The sequence below is a fragment of the Schistocerca serialis genome, chromosome 4, assembly GCF_023864345.2.
Source record: "Schistocerca serialis cubense isolate TAMUIC-IGC-003099 chromosome 4, iqSchSeri2.2, whole genome shotgun sequence".
NCBI classification, from domain to species: domain Eukaryota; kingdom Metazoa; phylum Arthropoda; class Insecta; order Orthoptera; family Acrididae; genus Schistocerca; species Schistocerca serialis.
Window position 1 is genome coordinate 317171097 of NC_064641.1, and position 19490 is coordinate 317190586.

Sequence of the window (19490 nt, forward strand, 5' to 3'; positions counted from 1 at the left end):
TGAGAACTTCAAAGCCCAAAGTCATTAGAGGGGCAGGCATGGTGAACATTGAAGCTTCTATCCGTCTGTAGAAACTTGCAACAAAGATAGAAACTTGCAACAACAAAAACAACAACAACAACAACAAAAAATGTGATCTGGTAAAGCATGTATTTCTTAGAAGTGCACCAGTCTTCAACTACCTAGCAATTCTTGATATGTTCAGAATGGCTCTATATAATGGGCAAATGTTCAAAGAAAAGTAGCACAATCTGCCGCACATTTTAATGGAGTCCTAGATAAAACACAAAACTTCAGATGGAGAGCTGGACAAGGGGCATAAGATAATTTGAGCCATATTGTTATTACAATTATGAGAACTTACTACACTGAAATGTAGTAAACATTTCTAATTTTGTTGAATGTGTAATGATAGGTTAGAAAACTTAAAAATGTGTATACAATATAGAAAACTGTATCACATACAGGCTTACAACCTTAAAGTGAATGTGTCTTCATTTTGATAGGAAACTAGAGCTTGTTGTGTAGAATATGACAGCTGTATTTATTTATTTATTTATTTATTTATATCCTTTTTATTCAGAAATAGCCCAGTAAATTGGCATAACAACAACATAAGTACATTTTGTATATAAAACAACAAGTAAAAGAGTAAGTACAGTTCTTTGATATATTATTAAGCACCCGACCGTTATATACTGAGATCATGAGATACAAAGACAGTATCTTTAGTTAACATGAGGAAGAAGAAAATATGTAGAGAATCCAACTACTGGACATCCTGTCGGTTCATTTGGCAGTGAACCGGAAGAACCTGCAATGTCGACATGGGTGTACTTCATTGGCTTGTCAGACCCAATTCCATTCTGTAAAAGAAGCAACACACACTGAGTGCAATGCAAATTAAAGAAATACTATGTTACTACAGCTGTGTTATTGCTAGCATCACATTTTTATAAAGTAGTAACGTAAAAATTATTTTTAAATTATTTACAAAATGTTTGTCAATTCTGTCAGAATCCATTATTCTGATCATAGTCACCTATTTTAATCATACTTCACCGAATCTGTAGTATTAATGTCTTTAGTATTAGTGTCAACATATCATATTCACAAATAAGTGTTCAAAGTGTTGAACAAGCTTTTACAGCATAGTCACTACAGTTAATTTAGCAGAAATTAAGAACACGTCATTATAAAAGCACAGAAAAAGTTTTTCATGTCTCTCTGCTTGGAACAGCAATAGTCACATCTGACTCAACACAGATGAAAATCAAAATTTTACAGATTAAACTGCTGAAGCACTCACTTTATCAAGCCCTGACACTCTCAGAAGAAAGGCTGCTGGAAACTGATGCCCCCTTGGAGTCCGTGATGAGGGTTCATTGTTGCTCTGGAGCACATCAGCCACTTCAGCTTTATCTATATATATATACCAAAAATAAAAAAAATATGGTGTCCATCCTTGGCATCAAGAGGAGCTGGAACTTCTATCAGCTAGCATTTTAAACATGTACAGTTAGTAGTAGTAAGTATGAAACAAGCACACACTAGCAAAAGTTTAGGGTTCTAACAAATATACATTTTTTGTTGGCTGTCCTGTAACATGAATAACTGAATAGGCTCAAACAAAACTCAAAGTTCCATAACTGATTAGTCAAAGCGTTACTTTCATCCTTGGGATATTCTTGCACAATTCAAATAGACAGATAGTGTCTGCAAAAGCCACATATATATAAACTAAGTCCCGCTCAGCCAGTCAAGTCCCGCTCAGCCAGTCAAGTCCCGCTCAGCCAGTCAAGTCCCGCTCAGCCAGTCACGTCCCGCTCAGCCAGTCACGTCCCGCTCAGCCAGTCACGTCCCGCTCAGCCAGTCACGTCCCGCTCAGCCAGTCACGTCCCGCTCAGCCAGTCACGTCCCGCTCAGCCAGTCACGTCCCGCTCAGCCAGTCACGTCCCGCTCAGCCAGTCACGTCCCGCTCAGCCAGTCACGTCCCGCTCAGCCAGTCACGTCCCGCTCAGCCAGTCACGTCCCGCTCAGCCAGTCACGTCCCGCTCAGCCAGTCACGTCCCGCTCAGCCAGTCAAGTCCCGCTCAGCCAGTCAAGTCCCGCTCAGCCAGTCAAGTCCCGCTCAGCCAGTCAAGTCCCGCTCAGCCAGTCAAGTCCCGCTAAGCCAGTCAAGTCCCGCTAAGCCAGTCAAGTCCCGCTAAGCCAGTCAAGTCCCGCTAAGCCAGTCAAGTCCCGCTAAGCCAGTCAAGTCCCGCTAAGCCAGTCAAGTCCCGCTAAGCCAGTCAAGTCCCGCTAAGCCAGTCAAGTCCTGTTAAGTCAGTCAAGTTGAAATTATCATGCCTGTTAAATTTAGTGAATATTATGTTAAAGGTTTCATTTCACTTACATATTTGTGGTAAAATGTATGCCTAATATTATCATTTGCTTATTCCTCTGTTTTAATTTATATGGAGAAGAGAATGGTGAAAAAATGGAAATAAAAAGACACGATAACTTCTTTATACACACATCGAAAAAAGTTTTGCATCACCCCGGTTCTCAGAACCCCTTAAGATAGACATTGATCGTAGATATTGTATCACAGACACAGTCCCTTTGACTGTTCAGAGATGTCACTAAACCCACCCAAAGACGTAAATAACCATGCATGAGCAACGCCTATTAGACGGAGGGGGACAGCCGATCAATTCCAGTCATTCCACCAGGAAAGAGGTACACGGCTTGTGTTGTCTGTAGTTCAACCATGCCTAGATGGTCAATACCGCAGTTCGATCGCGTCCGCATTGTTACTTTGTGCCAGGATGGGCTCTCAACAAGGGAAGTGTCCAAGTGTCTCAGAATGAACCAAAGCAATGTTGTTCGGACATGAGAGAGAGAGAGAGAGACAGAGAGAGAGAGAGAGAGAGAGAGAGAGAGAGAGATAGGAACTGTCGATGACATGCCTCGTTCAGGCTGCCGAAGGTCTATTACTGCAGTGGATGACCACTACCTATGGATTATGGCTTGGAAGAACCCTGACAGCAACGCCACCATGTTGAATAATGCTTTTTGTGCAGCCACAGGACGTCCTGTTATGACTCAAACTGTGCGCAACAGGCTGCATGATGCGCAACTTCACTCCCGACGTCCATGGCGAGGTCCATCTTTGCAACCACGACACCATGCAGCGCGGTACAGATGGGCCCAACAACATGCCGCATGGACCCCTCAGGACTGGCATCACATTCTCTTCACCGATGAGTGTCGCATATGCCTTCAACCAGACAATCGTAGGAGACGGGTTTGGAGGCAACCCAGTCAGGCTGAATGCCTTAGACACAACATCCAGCGAGTGCAGCAAGGTGGAGGTTCCCTGATGTTTTGGGGTGGCATTATGTGGGGCCGACATACACTGCTGGTGGTCATGGAAGGTGCTGTAAAGGCTGTACGATACGTGAATGCCATCTTCCACCTTTAGTGCAACCATATCAGCAGCACAACGGCAAGGCACCCGTCTTCATGGACAACAATTCGCACCCCCATCATGCACATCTTGTGAATGACTTCCTTCAGGATAACGACATTGCTCAACCAGAGTGGTCAGCATGTTCTCCAGACATGAACCCTATTGAACACACTTGGGATATATTGAAAAGGGCTGTTTGTGGATGACATGACACACCAACCACTGTGAGAAATCTATGCCGAATCGCCGTTGAGGAGTGGGACAATCTGGACCAACAGTGCCTTGATGAACTTGTGGATAGTATGCCATGATGAATACAGGCATGCATCAATGCTACAGGACGTGCTACTGGGTATTAGAGATACTGGTGTGTACAGCAATTTGGACCACCACCTCTGAAGATCTCGCAGTATGGTGGTACAACATGCAATGTGTGGTTTTCATGAGCAATAAAAAGGGCAGAAATGAAGTTTATGTTGTTCTCTATTTCAATTTTCTGTACAGGTTAACTCTCGGAACTGAGGTGATGCAGAACTTTTTTTGATGTGTGTACTTTAAAGTAGGGCTTCACTGAAAAGGTGCTTTGCGAGCAGGCAGTGAGTGCAGGCCAGTGAACAGTGAGTAATGTATCCCTCTACCTTCACAGAGAATAAGGGCAGAAATCGATCCTAAGGGAAATGCTTGGAGAAATGCTAAGACTGTAACGTTCAGCTGTGTGCCTGTGATATCTACATTTTGTAGAGCCCTAGAGAATATGCAACAAACTCTTTACACAGATTTTGCAAGTTAACTCTGAATGTAGTCTGCATAACCTGTTTGTGATGCATGACTGTCATGTTTGATGAACATGAAATTGTTCTGCCTGAAGTAAATGTTAAATGTTAAGCCACAACTACCAAGTACTGTATTCTTTTATTAAATAACCATGCATTACAGGCCACGAATACATTGCTAAAAGTAGTGCAATTTTGTAGCTCATCTGAATGGTGCATTCACTTTATTTTTCTTCCCCTTCTTCCTCCTCTTAGAGAGCTTCCTTTAAATATTTGTTTACATTTTCCATTTCCATATTCTTTGACACAGTAAGATGTGTAAACTGAGTTTCCTGGAAGAATTCAGCATCTTAGAATATGCTAAACATTATGTGAACACATCTTTTGGTGTAAAAGATAATGTATCTCATACAGTAGATTGAAGAACGAAGACATTGTTGATGTTACATGATGCCAACTTGCCATGTTGATATTCGATGGCACTGCTGTCAAAACTGAACCACCTCTACTTTGCAGTTGTTGCTAATCCTTTATTGTCAAGACAACATGATGCATGTTCATTTCCTTCACTCCCCACCATGGCGCAACTGCTCCGATTGTGATCAAGAGGGTGAGCTGGTGCAACTACTCACACTAAAAAACAGCAATTCATTAAGCCCTGTTTTACAGGATCACTTAATGACTATTTTACAGTGAACAGAAAGATCAAATAAGAAACAGAAAATTAGTTTTCAGAGACAAAGGTATATTTGCCAATCCAAAATTTAGAATCACATAGTGATGTTGCTGGGAGGGTTAAGGACAACTGGACAATCAAAAATTAATTATTCCACAAAACTAGAAGAGAAAGAGTGACATGCATTTTCCTTCTTTCTCTCCACAACATTCACCATGGGAACCTCACTTTGTACTCTTCCTCTATGTCGCAATACACACAGACTATACAGATACTTTTACTAGACTATCGAAATCTGCCCTCTTAGTGTTAATTTGCTTTGCCACACAGCAGGATTTTTCCCGCTGCCTAAATGTATGTGTTCCAAATCTCTGATACCTCATCTGTGCTTGTGAGTAGTTCATACATATTCCCTACACAGTGAACTTTGATTTTCCTCTGAAGTTGAAATTTTTCTTCCTAGAAGTTACAATGTTTCCCTTTACAGCCACTCTGATTCATGGTAGCAATTCTGACTTATCCTATTTGATGCTCACTTTGTTTGTTGCTAATTAGTTACATCATCATTTGCATTTCTGTGTTTCCTTCTGTCATTAAATCTTTGAATTGTAACATTTACTTGATGATGATGATAGTTGGTTTGTGAGGCACTCAACTGCGTGTTTATCAGTGCCTGTACAAATTCCCAATATTTTCACTGTCCAGTCTTGCCACTTTCTCAAATGATGAGGAATTGATAAGAACAACACAAACGCCCAGTCCTCAGGCAGAGAAAATCCCCAACGCAGCTGGGAACTTAACCCGGGATCCCATGATCCAGAAGCAGCAATGTTAGCCACTAGACTCACAAGCTGTAGACTCACAGTTTCGCTGTTTTACCTGTGCCTTCTTACAGCTTACATTTCAGTACACACACTCCCTGATTTTATAAAAGTGTATGCCGTGTTTTGGATACATATAACTTTTAGAAATCAGAAAATTTAAAATTCAAGACAACATTTATCAGAATACTACTCTATATTATAACCTAACAGGAGCCATACTTATTTTGATTGATTTCCTATTTATTTATTTCACTAGATTATAATTTGAATCTGCACTTGCAGCTTGCTACTTTTTTCTGTCTTACAAAGGGAAGCCACAACATTCGGATCATGGATTTGCTTCAAACTGCAAGAGAAGTTTTACACATCAATAATGTACCGGTGTGTTGTGGCCCTGAGCTTGGGATAGTGGTGGCCGTGGTTAGCATTGAAGCTCCATAATCGGTGGATTGATGGATGGAATCCTGCTCACGAAGTAGTTTCATATCAGTGCACACTCCACAGTAGAGTGAAAATTTCATTCTAGATATATATTGTCATAATACACAAGTATAAATACAGAAACGTATGAAATCAAAGTGGTGGCTGCTCAATTTGCTTCTATCAGCCAGTCACAGCACAGGACTTGTGATATCATGGAAACATTACTATTTTGTCTCTCAAACCCACATATGCACCAGATTAAACACACACAAAACATTAAACATCTCAAGTTTAGAGCTGAAAAAATAAAAAAATTAAGCTTGCAACCAAATTAACACACACTGCATTAAAGATTTCTCTTAAATGTGTACAGCTTGTTTTGAATAGTGTCAAATGTGACTTGGACAGATAAATGTCCTACCTGCATATCTTATCTTTCCATTAGCTTTTGTTGTTATTTAGCAGCTGGGTATGAAATGGAAAGGAGACACAATATGTAAAGTTTTGGATACAGTGTGATGTGGGCTTCCTCACTGAAATCTTGATTTGTCTGCTATAGGGTAGTTATGATGAGTAAATGTTGCAGCCTTCCCCAATTTGGAAACCACGAAGTGTGCCAGCCTTGAGGGGTACTATCATTTGCCCACACTGTGGTTGGAACAACTTATCAGTGCCATATTCTGTTCCTGTGTACCTGTGGCTTCACCCTCTCAGGTGTGATTTGTTGTGCCGATTTGTGAAAAAATGCGACATCAGATTGTTACCATCCATATTTAAGCCCTCCATTTAGTATGCTAAATAACAATTGCTTCTTATCACTTATTAATGCACATTTTGCTTACCTTACTTTGTTTGTTTACTGATGAAATCAGTTCATCTCCCCTTCTGTGCTTTAAATGGTCTATGATCAAGTCATCAAAAAATCTTACAGAATTGACAAAACTGGAAATGAAAAACTGTCTACAACACCACCTAAACAAAATTAAGCATTGATTAATGTTACATCAAAGCATAATAGAAATATCCTGAGGCAAAGGTTTGATAGGAAAGTTTCAGCCACTCCATTTTTTTCCTCTTGATGTAAGCAGCAGACTGTGAAAATAGTGTTCAAGTTGGTAGGATACCCTTAGGCTCTGCCAGTTAAGCCTTCAGGAGACCCATGACAGCTGCACTTTGTACAAGCCACATACCCCCAACCTCCTACTGGCATTCTAGGGCACAGTTTTAGTATAAGAAGCATCAGCCAGTGTCAACAGTCCAAAAATACTGACTGCCTTCCAAAAACACTGACTGCCATTATTTGTTTGAGAAATAAAGGTATACCTTGTTATGCACAGAATCATTATCTGCATTTACATACACACATTGTTTTAGTTTTAAGTCCAGGTCTGCTATTTACTGATAGTACACGGAAGCAGTAATGCATTCACACATCATCTACTGTGTTTGTCGAAATGTGGATTGTCAGTTCAGGTCAGCAGAGCTGCGAAGTTGCACTTGACAGGGTATGTGTTTAAAGAATATAGGGTAAAAGGAAAGAAAGCGTGCCTATCGAGGAAAAGATAAGAGTACAAAGATCATATTCATTAGAAATAAAGTTAGAAGTTTTGGGCTGCTACAGGAAAGATGAGCATATTGTTGACATTCAGCGTGCTTTGGGACTTTGTGAATCCATTGTGGGAACTATTCGTGACAATGGCGAATCAGTTTGCTGTTAACTCTTCAAATGATTTAAGTGTGCCTAGAGTGACCAAACCTCACTCAGGGACAATGGAAATAATGAAGAAAATGTTAAACCACTGTACTGAGCACCATGACCAACAGTATATGCCTCTCCCTGGAGCTGCTATTCAATCTAAAACCAAGCGCTCATATGCAGATGTAACAAACCTTTCTCACTCACATCAAGTTGATTTGAACACTTCAAACATCATTTTGGATTTGACAACAATAAAATTACAATAGAGGCAGCTGTGGTAGATTAAGTTAGAGCCGAAGACTTTAAAAGGAGGTTTAAAGAAACTGCAACAGAAAAATGCTGTACTGTGATGCAGGTTCTCAACCCTGATGAAACGGGTTTATATGGAAAAGAATGCCTAGCCACACATTCATTTCTACTGATAAAAAAACAGCACTTGGATTCAAGGCTGCCAAGGACCAATGCACCCTTCTTTTTGGAGGAAATGTTGCAAAGGATTGGACATTAAAACATCTTCTGATCTATTGCTGTCAAAATCCTAGGGCAATAAAGGGCTGTGAAAAAAGCAGGCTGGAAATTCATTGAAGATGGAGTAAAAATGTTGGATGACTTCTGCTATTGTCAGTGACTATTTTTTTTAATGAACTGAATAGAGAATGATAGGTCTACTGTGAGAAAGGAAAATTCCATTTCAAAATTCTTCTCCTCTTTGTTAATGTCTCCAGCCAGCTACATTTCATTACTGATTCAAATCAAAACACTGCCACCTGTTTCTGCCCTCAAACACTATATCTATCCTGCAACCCATGGACCAGGTAGTTATTTCTACATTCAAGGCATACTATCTAAATGAAACTTTTTCAAATTTTACAGAAGAAAGGGATTTGAGTGACGTACTTAGCACCAAGTTTTTCTGGCAACATGTTAATATTAAGATGGCAACTGATGCTATTACAGGTGTATGGACTGGTACCACTCCAAACTGTGTGAATGGGTTATGGAAGAAACTTTAGCCCAATGCTGTGTCAGTGCTGGAAGATGAAGTGATATCACCATTGCAGCAGGAGAAATTGCGGACGTGGCACAGCAGATTGGATTTGTTTATGTCTATGAAGAGAATGGATGTGACCTCTGACACTTTGATTCTGAAGATATGAACAATGAAGAATTGTGTGTACAGAAATCCATTATGAAAACTGATTTGACTATAGAACCATCAGATTCTTCTGATGTAGATGATACAGAGGCTATTTAGCTTGTAGATGGACTTAATAACAATGATTTTAGTATATTACTGCGTGTTTCAGTATTAAAATTTTAAGTGTATTAATTTTGCATTATCATGTGTTTCAGAAAGATGTAATGGTTATCTCTGGTAAAAGTACTAAGAAACACTGCTACAATCTCAGCCCACATTTTTCATTTAAAAAGACTCAGTTTACATGAAGCCGCCCCCCCCCCCCCCCCCCCCCCAAATGAACCACGGACCATGCCGTTGGTGGGGAGGCTTGTGTGCCTCAATGATACAGATAGCCATACCGTAGGTACAACCACAACAGAGGAGTACCTGTTGAGAGGCCAGACAAACGTGTGGTTTCTGAAGAGGGGCAGCAGCCTTTTCAGTAGTTGCAGGGGCAACAGTCTGGATGATGGACTGATCTGGCCCTGTAACACTAACCAAAACGACCTTGTTGTTGTGGCATGCAGCTTTACTGTATGATTAAATGATGATGGCGTCCTCTTGAGTAAAATATTCTGGAGGTAAAATAGTCCCCCGTTTGGATCTCCGCGCGAGGACTACTCAAGAGGACGTCGTTATCAGGAGAAAGAAAACTGGCATTCTACGGATCGGAGTGTGGAATGTCAGATCCCTTAATCGGGCACGTAGGTTAGAAAATTTAAAAAGGGAAATGGATAGGTTAAAGTTAGATACAGTGGGAATTAGTGCAGTTCGGTGGCAGGAGGAACAAGACTTTTGGTCAGGTGATTACAGGATTATAAATACAAAATCAAATAGGGGTAATGCAGGAGTAGGTTTAATAATGAATAAAAAAATAGGAGTGCGGGTAAGCTACTACAAACTATGCTTAGTGAACGCATTATTGTGGCCAAGATAGACACGAAGCCCACGCCTACTACAGTAGTACAAGTTTATATGCCAACTAGCTCTGCAGATGATGAAGAAGTTGATGAAATGTATGATGAGATAAAAAAAAATTATTCAGGTAGTGAAGGGAGACGAAAATTTAATAGTCATGGGTGACTGGAATTCGGTAGTAGGAAAAGGGAGAGAAGGAAACGTAGTAGGTAAATATGGATTGGGGGTAAGAAATGAAAGAGGAAGCCACCTGGTAGAATTTTGCACAGAGCACAACTTAATCATAGCTAACACTTGGTTCAAGAATCATGAAACAAGGTTGTATACATGGAAGAAGCCTGGAGATACTGACAGATTTCAGATAGATTATATAATGGTAAGAAAGAGATTTAGGAAGCAGATTTTAAATTGTAAGACACTTCCAGGGGCAGATGGTTATGAACTGTAGATTCCTTGGGTAACAGAAAAGATACTGAATTTAACTGATGAAAGGAGAAAATACAAAAATGCAGGAAGTGAAGCAGGCTACAAGGAATACAAATGTCTCAAAAATGAGATCGACAGGAAGTGCAAAATGGCTAAGCAGGGGTGGCTACATGACAAATGTAAGGATGTAGAGGCTTATCTCACTAGGCGTTAAGATAGATACTGCCTACAGGAAAATTAAAGAGACCTTTGGAGAAAAGAGAACCACTTGCATGAATATCAAGTGCTCAGATGGAAACCCAGTTCTAAGCAAAGAAGGGAAAGCAGAAAGGTGGAAGGAGTATATAGAGGGTCTATATAGGGGTGATGTTCTTGAGGACAATATTATGGAAATGGAAGAGGAGGTAGATGAAGATGAAAAGGGAGATGTGATACTGCGTGAAGAGTTTGAAAAAGCACTGAAAGACCTAAGTCGAAACAAGGCCCCAGGAGTAGACAACATTCTGTTAGAACTACTGATAGCCTTGGGAGAGCAAGTCCTGACAGAACTCTACCATCTGGTGAGCAAGATGAATGAGACAGGCGAAATACCGTCAGGCTTCAGGAAGAATATAATAATTCCAATCCCAAAGAAAGCAGGTGTTGACAGATGTGAAAATTACCGAACTATCAGCTTAATAAGTCACGGCTGCAAAATACTAATGCAAATTTTTTACAGACGAATGGAGAAACTGGTAGAAGCCAACCTCGGGGACGATCAGTTTGGATTCCGTAGAAATGTTGGAACACGTGAGGCAATACTGACCCTACGACTTGTTGTTGTTGTGGTCTTCAGTCCTGAGACTGGTTTGATGCAGCTCTCCCTGCCACTCTATCCTGTGCAAGCTTCTTCATCTCCCAGTACATACTGCAGGCTACATCCTTCTGAATCTGCTTAGTGTATTCATCTCTTGGTCTCCCTCTATGATTTTTACCCTCCACGCTGCCCTCCAGTACTAAATTGGTAATCCCTTGAGGCCTCAGAACATGTCCTACAACCGGTCCCTTCTTCTAGTCAAGTTGGGCCACAAACTCCGCTTCTCCCCAATTCTATTCAATACCTCCTCATTAATTATGTGATCTACCCATCTAATCTTCAGCATTCTTCTGTAGCACCACATATCAAAAGCTTCTATTCTCTTCTTGTCTAAACTATTTATCGTCCATGTTTCACTTCCATACATGGCTACACTCCATACAAATACTTTCAGAAATGACTTCCTGACACTTAAATCTATACTCAATGTTAACAAATTTATCTTCTTCAGAAACACTTTCCTTGCCATTGCCAGTCTACATTTTATATCCTCTCTACTTCGACCATCATCAGTTATTTTGCTCCCCAAATAGCAAAACTCCTTTACTACTTTAAGTGCCTCATTTCCCAATCAAATTCCCTCTGCATCACCTGACTTAATTCGACTACATTCCATTACCCTCATTTTGCTTTTGTTGATGTTCATCTTAAACCCTCCTTTCAACACACTGTCCATTCCGTTCAACTGCTCTTCCAAGTCCTTTGCTGTTTCTGACAGAATTACAATGTCATCGGTGAATGTCGAAGTTGTTATTTCTTCTCCATGGATTTTAATGCCTACTCCGAACTTTTCTTTTGTTTTCTTTACTGCTTGCTCAATATACAGATTGAATAGCATCGGGGAGAGGGAACAACCCTGTCTCACTCCCTTCCCAACCACCGCTTCCCTTTCGTGTCCCTCGACTCTTATAACAGTCATCTGTTTTCTGTAAAAACAGTAAATAGCCTTTCGATCTCTGTATTTTACCCCTGCCACCTTCAGAATTTGAAAGAGAGTATTCCAGTCAACAGTGTCAAAAGCTTTCTCTAAGTCTACAAATGCTAGAAACATAGGTTTGCCTTTCCTTAAGCTTTCTTCTAAGATAAGTCGTAGGGTCAGTATTGCCTCACATGTTCCAACATTTCTACAAAATCCGAACTGATCTTCCCCAAGGTCAGCTTCTACCAGTTATTCCATTTGTATTTTCACATCTGTCAACACCTGCTTTCTTTGGGATCGGAATTATATTCTTCTTGAAGTCTGATGGTATTTCGCCTGTCTCATACATCTTGCTCACCAGATGGTAGAGTTTTGTCAGGACTTGCTCTCTCAAGGCTGTCAGTAGTTCTAATGGAATGTTGTCTACTCCCGGGGCCTTGTTTCGACTTAGGTCTTTCAGTGCTCTGTCAAACTCTTCACGCAGTATTATATCTCTCATTTTTGAGACGTTTGTATTCCTTTTTGCCTGCTTCATTTTCTGCATTTCTGTATTTTCTGCTTTCATCAATTAAATTCAGTATCTCTTCTGTCACCCAAGGATCTACTAGCCCTCGTCTTTTTACCTACTTGATCCTCTGCTGCCTTCACTGTTTCATCCCTCAAAGCTACCCATTCTTCTTCTACTGTATTTCTTTACCCCATTCCTGTCACTTGTTCCCTTATGCTCTCTCTCTGAAACTCTCTACAACCTCTGGTTCTTTCAGTTTATCCAGGTCCCATCTCCTTAAATTCCCACCTTTTTGCAGTTTCTTCAGTTTTAATCTACAGTTCATAACCAATAGATGTGGCCAGAGTCCACATCCGCCCCTGGAAATATCTTACAACTTAAAACCTGGTTCCTAAATCTGTCTTACCATTATATAATCTATCTGAAACCTGCCAGTATCTGCAGGGTTCTTCCATGTATACAACCTTCTTTCATGATTCTTGAACCAAATGTTAGCTATGATTAAGTTGTGCTCTGTGCAAAATTCTACCAGGTGGCTTCCTCTTTCATTTCTTACCCCCAATCCATATTTACCTACTACATTTCCTTCTCTCCCTTTTCCTACTACCGAATTCCAGTCACCCATGACTATTAAATTTTCGTCTCCCTTCACTACCTGAATAATTTCTTTTATCTCATCATACATTTCATCAACTTCTTCATCATCTGCAGAGCTAGTTGGCATATAAACTTGTACTACTGTAGTAGGCATTGGCTTTGTGTCTATCTTGGCCACAATAATGCGTTCACTAAGCATAGTTTGTAGTAGCTTACCCGCACTCCGATTTTTTTTATTCATTATTAAACCTACTCCTGCATTACCCCTATTTGATTTTGTATTTATAATCCTGTAATCACCTGACCAAAAGTCTTGTTCCTCCTGCCACCGAACTGCACTAATTCCCACTGTATCTAACTTTAACCTATCCATTTCCCTTTTTAAATTTTCTAACCTACGTGCCCGATTAAGGGATCTGACATTCCACACTCCGATCCGTAGAATGCCAGTTTTCTTTCTCCTGATAACGACGTCCTCTTGAGTAGTCCTCGCGCGGAGATCCAAACGGGGGACTATTTTACCTCCAGAATATTTTACTCAAGAGGACGCCATCATCATTTAATCATACAGTAAAGCTTCATGTCCTCGGGAAAAATTACGGCTGTAGTTTCCCCTTGCGTTCAGCCGTTCACAGTACCAGCACAGCAAAGCCGTTTTGGTTAATGTTACAAGGTCAGATCAGTCAATCATTGAGACTGTTGCCCCTGCAACTACTGAAAAGGCTGCTGCCCCTCTTCAGGAACCACACGTTTGTCTGGCCTCTCAACAGGTACCCCTCTGTTGTGGTTGCACCTATGGTACGGCCATCTGTATCGCTGAGGCACGCAAGCCTCCCCACCAACGGCAAGGACCATGGTTCATGGACCTACGACTTATCTTAGAAGAAAGATTAAGGAAAGGCAAACCTATGTTTCTAGCATTTGTAGACTTAGAGAAAGCTTTTGACAAGGTTGACTGGAATACTCTTCCTTCAATTTATGAAGGTGGCAGGGGTCAAATACAGGGAGCGAAAGACTATTTACAATTTGTACAAGAACCAGGTGGCAGTTATAAGAATCAAGGGGCATGAAAGGGAAGCAGTGGTTGGGAAGAGAGTGAGACAGGGTTGTAACCTATCCTCGATGTTATTCAATATGTATTTTGAGCAAGCAGTAAAGGAAACTCAGAGTAGGAATTAAAATCCATAGAGAAGAAATAACAACTTTGAGGTTCACCGATGACATTGTAATTCTGTCAGAGACAGCAAAGGACCTGGAAGAGCAGTTGAATGGAATGGACAGTGTATTGAATGGCAGATATAAGATGAACATCAACAAAAGCAAAACGAGGATAATGGAATGTAGTCTAATTAAATCAGGTGATGCTAAGAGAAGTAGGCTAGGAAATGAGACACTTAAAGTAGTAGATGAGTTTTGCTATTTGGGGAGCAAAATAACTGATGATGGTCAAAGTAGGGATGATATAAAATGTAGACTGGCAATGGCAAGGAAAGCTTTCCTGAAGAAGACAAATTTGTTAACAACGAGTATAGATTTAAGTGTCAGGAAGTCATTTCTGAAAGTACTTGTATGGAGTGTAGCCATGTATGGAAGTGAAACATGGACGATAAATAGTTTGGACAAGAAGAGAATAGAAGCTTACAAAATGTGGTGCTACAGAAGAATGCTGAAGATTAGATGGGTAGATCACATAACTAATGAGGAGGTGTTGAATAGGATTGGGGAGAAGAGGAGTTTGTGGCACAACTTGACTAGAAGAAGGGATCGGTTGGTAGGACATGTTCTGAGGCATCAAGGGATCACCAATTTAGTACTGGAGGGCAGCGTGGAGGGTAAAAATCGTAGAGGGAGACCAAGAGATGAATACACTAAGCAGATTCAAAAGGATGTAGGCTGCAGTATGTACTGGGAGATGAAGAAGCTTGCACAGGATAGAGTAGCATGGAGAGCTGCATCAAACCATTCTCAGGACTGAAGACCACAACAACAACAACAACAACAACAATACATGAACTCAGTAGTGTGGTGATTGTGTGGAATGTAACTATCATGTAAAACATGATTCACCTCTATTCAAAATGTGTCTTGATAATTCAAATTATGTAATACATTATTAAGAAATTTATTTTAATATATATTTTGGGATGACTTCGCCTCTGAGCCTTTAAATATGAGGTGTGCCTGCCCTCGGGGACATGGTAGCAAGGGATAGAAAGAAATCTAGGTACACTCACTGTGTGTTCCTGGGAAGGAATCTGCGAAGGAAACACACTACCGCATAGTAGGTTTAAAACAAAGCAGGGCACTACAGATGTAGATATGATGAATGAAACAAATTTGGCTGTCAGCAGGGAATGCATAAAACCTTCAAGAGATTTATAAAATGATCTTTCTCGAAAACCCAAAGAAATTATGGTCATTTCAAGGGCCATTAGTGGCTTTAAAATTCGTGTCCAGACACTCACTGATGAGACAGAACTGACATGAAGCAGCAAAGTACAAGAAATGCTGGACACCTTTTCCAAATATTCCTTTGCAAACGAACGTCCAGGGGTATAGTCCCAGTTTAATTTATGCTCCACTCTAAGGTGAGAGGAGTAGATATTGGTGCTAGTGGCATTGAAGTGGCTGAAATCACTAAAATTGGACACAGTTCCAGGGAACAATGGAATGCCTATCAGATTATACACTGAATTTTCAGCTGAGTAGCTCCTCTTTTAATGATAGTGTACTGAAGATCCTCACGCAAAGAGCTGTTCCCACTAATTGGAAGAAAGCATCTATCTACAAAAGGGTTAGCAGGAAGTTATTCACAAAACTACCATCAAAAATTCTTGAAATCCATTTGTTGCAGAATCTTAGAATATATTCTGAGTTGGTTAGAGTAGCACTGACAATGTCAAACCCAGCTTGAACTTTTCTCACATGGCATCCTGCAAAGCCATGGATCAAGCAAACAGGTAGATACAGTATTTCGTAATTTCCAAAAAGCATTCGACTCGGTATCAGACTACACTTATTTTCGGATGTACGATAATGTGGGGTATCAAGTGAAACTTACAACTAGATTGAGGATTTCTTAGTAGGGAGGGTGCAGCATATTATCTTGGAGGAAGATTTAATCAAGAGATGTATACGAAACTTCAGGTGTGCCCCAGGGAAGTGTGTTGGGAGACTTCCTATTCATGTCTTATATTAATGGCCATGCACACGATATTAATAATAAACTGAGATTTATTGTAGATGATACAATTACCTATAATGAAATACTGACTGAAAAAATTTGCACAAATATTCAATCAAATCCTACACACACACACACACACACACACACACACACACACACACAGAGAGAGAGAGAGAGAGAGAGAGAGAGAGAGAGAGATGTCTGGTGGCAAACTTAACACACACATGCGACTGCAGTATCAGGCAACTTTAGCCATACTTCGACTCAGCATCTCCGCAATTTGGTGAGTGGTAACTTTCCTTTTCACAAAACTGTTACATTCCATCCTGGATTTTCCATTGTTGGAGTCACAATTATAGGTACTTCAAGATGCAGATGTTCAGTGGGAGATTGCTTACAAATCACTTATGTGACCCATCCTAAATATTGCTCAAGTGTGTAGGACATGTACCAAACAGGGCTAACAAGGGTACTGGAAGCATACAAAGAAGGGCAGCATGAATAGTCACAGGTTTGTTGGAGCCTGGAAGAGTATTACTGACATGCTAAGAAAACTGAACTGGCTAATGGTTGAAGATAGATGAGAACAATCCCATGATAGCCTAAATATGAGGTTTCAAGAACCAATTTTAAGCAGTTGCAAGTATTTCTACTCCAAATTTGGGTGCTATGCAGAGAAAGCAGCTACTCGGGTAGCAAAATAAAAGCACAAACAATGTGAAGCTCACATGTATCATGACTCTCACCCACCATGAAGTTCCAAGTGATTAAAAAATAAAATAAAAGAGCAGTTGACTCCCTTATGAAAGTATGTTAAAAGAACAGACCCACAACATTACAGATGAACACCTTAACATCCATTCGCTGCAAAACTACTGAGCACATTATAAGTTTGAATATAATAAATTTCCTTGAGAGGGATAAGTTTCTACCTGCAAATCGACATTGATTTGGAAATCGTCACTCATGGGAAACTCAATTTGCCCTTTCCTGTTAACCATGAATGATGGACAACACGCAGATTCCATACTCCTAGATTTCCACAAACTGTTTGGCACAGTGCCACACTGCAAGCTTAATGAAAATACAAGCGTAGGGAATAGGTTTCCAGACCTATGAATGGCTCGAAGACTTTTTAAGCAATAGAACGTTGCCCTTGATGGTGAATTCACAAGGAACAAATACAGTGTCAGAAGTGCCGGAAGGGAGTGTGATAGCACTGCTCTTGTTTTTTATAAAAATAAAATATTTGAAAGACTGTTACTATCTGCAACTGTTTGATGTTGATGCTGTAGGGCATGAGGGAGTTTTGTCACTAGGTGAATGTAGAAGGATAAGGACGATGCGGGTAGAATATCCATTTGGTGGGAAGAATCTTAGCTCACTTTATGTGTGGGTAAAATGGAAGTAATGCAAAGTAGGAAAATAATCCTGTAATTTTCAAATGCAGTGTTAGTGGTGTGATGCTTAATATAGTCACGTCAATTAACTATCCTGGTGTAATGTTGCAAAGAGAGATGAAATGAAATGAGCACATATGGACAGTTTTAAGAAAGGTGAATGGTCGATTTTGGATTATTAGGAGAATTCTTGGAAAGTGTGGCTTGTCTACATAGGATACTGCATATAGAACACTAGTGCAACTCAGTCTTGAGTAATGCTCCTGTGTTTGGGGCCCCCACCAGATTGCATTAAAACATACCGAAACAATTAGGAGGCATGCTGCTGGATTAGTTACCAGTAGGTTCAATCAAAATGTGAGTATTATGTAAATGCTCTATGAACTCAAGTGGCAACCTCTGGAGGGAAGACGACATTCATTTCGCAGAACACTATTTAGAATGATCCTACTACCATCAACATACATCTTGTGGAAGAACAACGAAGACAAGATAAGAGAAAACAGATCTTTTAAGGAAGAATATAGACAGTCATTTTTCCCTCGCTTCATTTGCGAGAGGAACAAGAAAGAGAATGATAAGCAATGGCACGAGGTGCCATGCGCCATATGGAGGCCTGTGAAATACATACAGGGTGTTTAGAACTGATGGTCAATATTCTGGGATATGACACAAATATCATTCAAAAGTAAAAAGTCAAGTAAATATGGGATTTAAAAAGCATGCCTTAAGTGCTATAAGCAGTGGCAGTGAAAGAAGAGTACAGGTGGAGGACAGTACAATGCTCTTTGTGGAAGCATACAGGGACAAGGTGGAGAGAGGGTGGTGCAGCTAGGTGCAATTGGGAGGCTAGATGCCAGGGTGTGTGTGTGCGTGTGCGTGTGTGTGTGTGAGAGAGAGAGAGAGAGAGAGAGAGAGAGAGAGAGAGAGAGAGAGAGAGAGAGAGAGAGAGAGGGGGGGGGGGGTGGGGGGGGGGGGAGCAGAATAGGAGAGATAAAGACTATGGGTGCACTAGTGAAGTGGAAGGCTATGGAGTGGGAACAGGAAAGGGAATAGGTGGGTGAACGACTATGATTAATGAAGACAGGCCAGGAATATTATGGGAATGTAGGATATATTGCAGGGAGAGTTCTCATCAGCACAATTCAGAAAAGATGGTGTCGGTAAAAGGATCCAGATGGCACAGGCTGTGAAACAGTCATTAAAATGTAGAATGTTGTGTTGGGCAGGTTGCTAAGCAGCTAGGTTGTCCAGTTGTTTCTTGGCCACAGTTTGTAGATGGCCATTCATGCGGACAGACAGCTTACTGGTGGTCATGCTCACATAGAACAAAGCACAGTAGTTGCAGCTTAGCTTGCAGATCACATGACTGGTTTCACAGGTAGCCCTGCCTTTGATGGAATAGATTATGCTTGTGACCAAGGGGTGTGAGCCATGAGGAGGGGGTTTGGAGCAAAATTCATGTAGGTTCAGTGGGTGGCAGAATATGGGCTGTCCTACCTGCTATTCTCCCCACCCCTCCCGCAGTGGCATTCCACCGTCCATAGAACCTACACGATATCCTCTTCCATCCCTACACAACCCCTGCTCTGAACCCCTTGTCTCATGGCTCATATCTCTGAATAGACCTAGATGCAAGACCTGTCCCAT

The 19490-nt window shown here is 40.8% G+C and overlaps 1 protein-coding gene across 2 annotated transcripts in view; it reads right to left on the reverse strand.

Annotated features, from left to right (window-relative positions):
• Window positions 1-543: 543 nt before the first annotated feature.
• The window catches only part of LOC126474024 (putative aminopeptidase W07G4.4), a 94899-nt gene continuing 75952 nt past the window's right edge, over window positions 544-19490 (reverse strand). For both annotated transcript variants that reach the window (XM_050101430.1, XM_050101431.1), the window contains exons 11-12: window positions 1310-1422; window positions 544-866 (exon numbers count right to left, since the gene is read on the reverse strand). In XM_050101430.1, the coding sequence (XP_049957387.1) occupies window positions 729-866; window positions 1310-1422 (251 nt within the window). In that variant the 3' untranslated portion in view covers window positions 544-728. The remainder of the gene's footprint in view (window positions 867-1309; window positions 1423-19490) is intronic.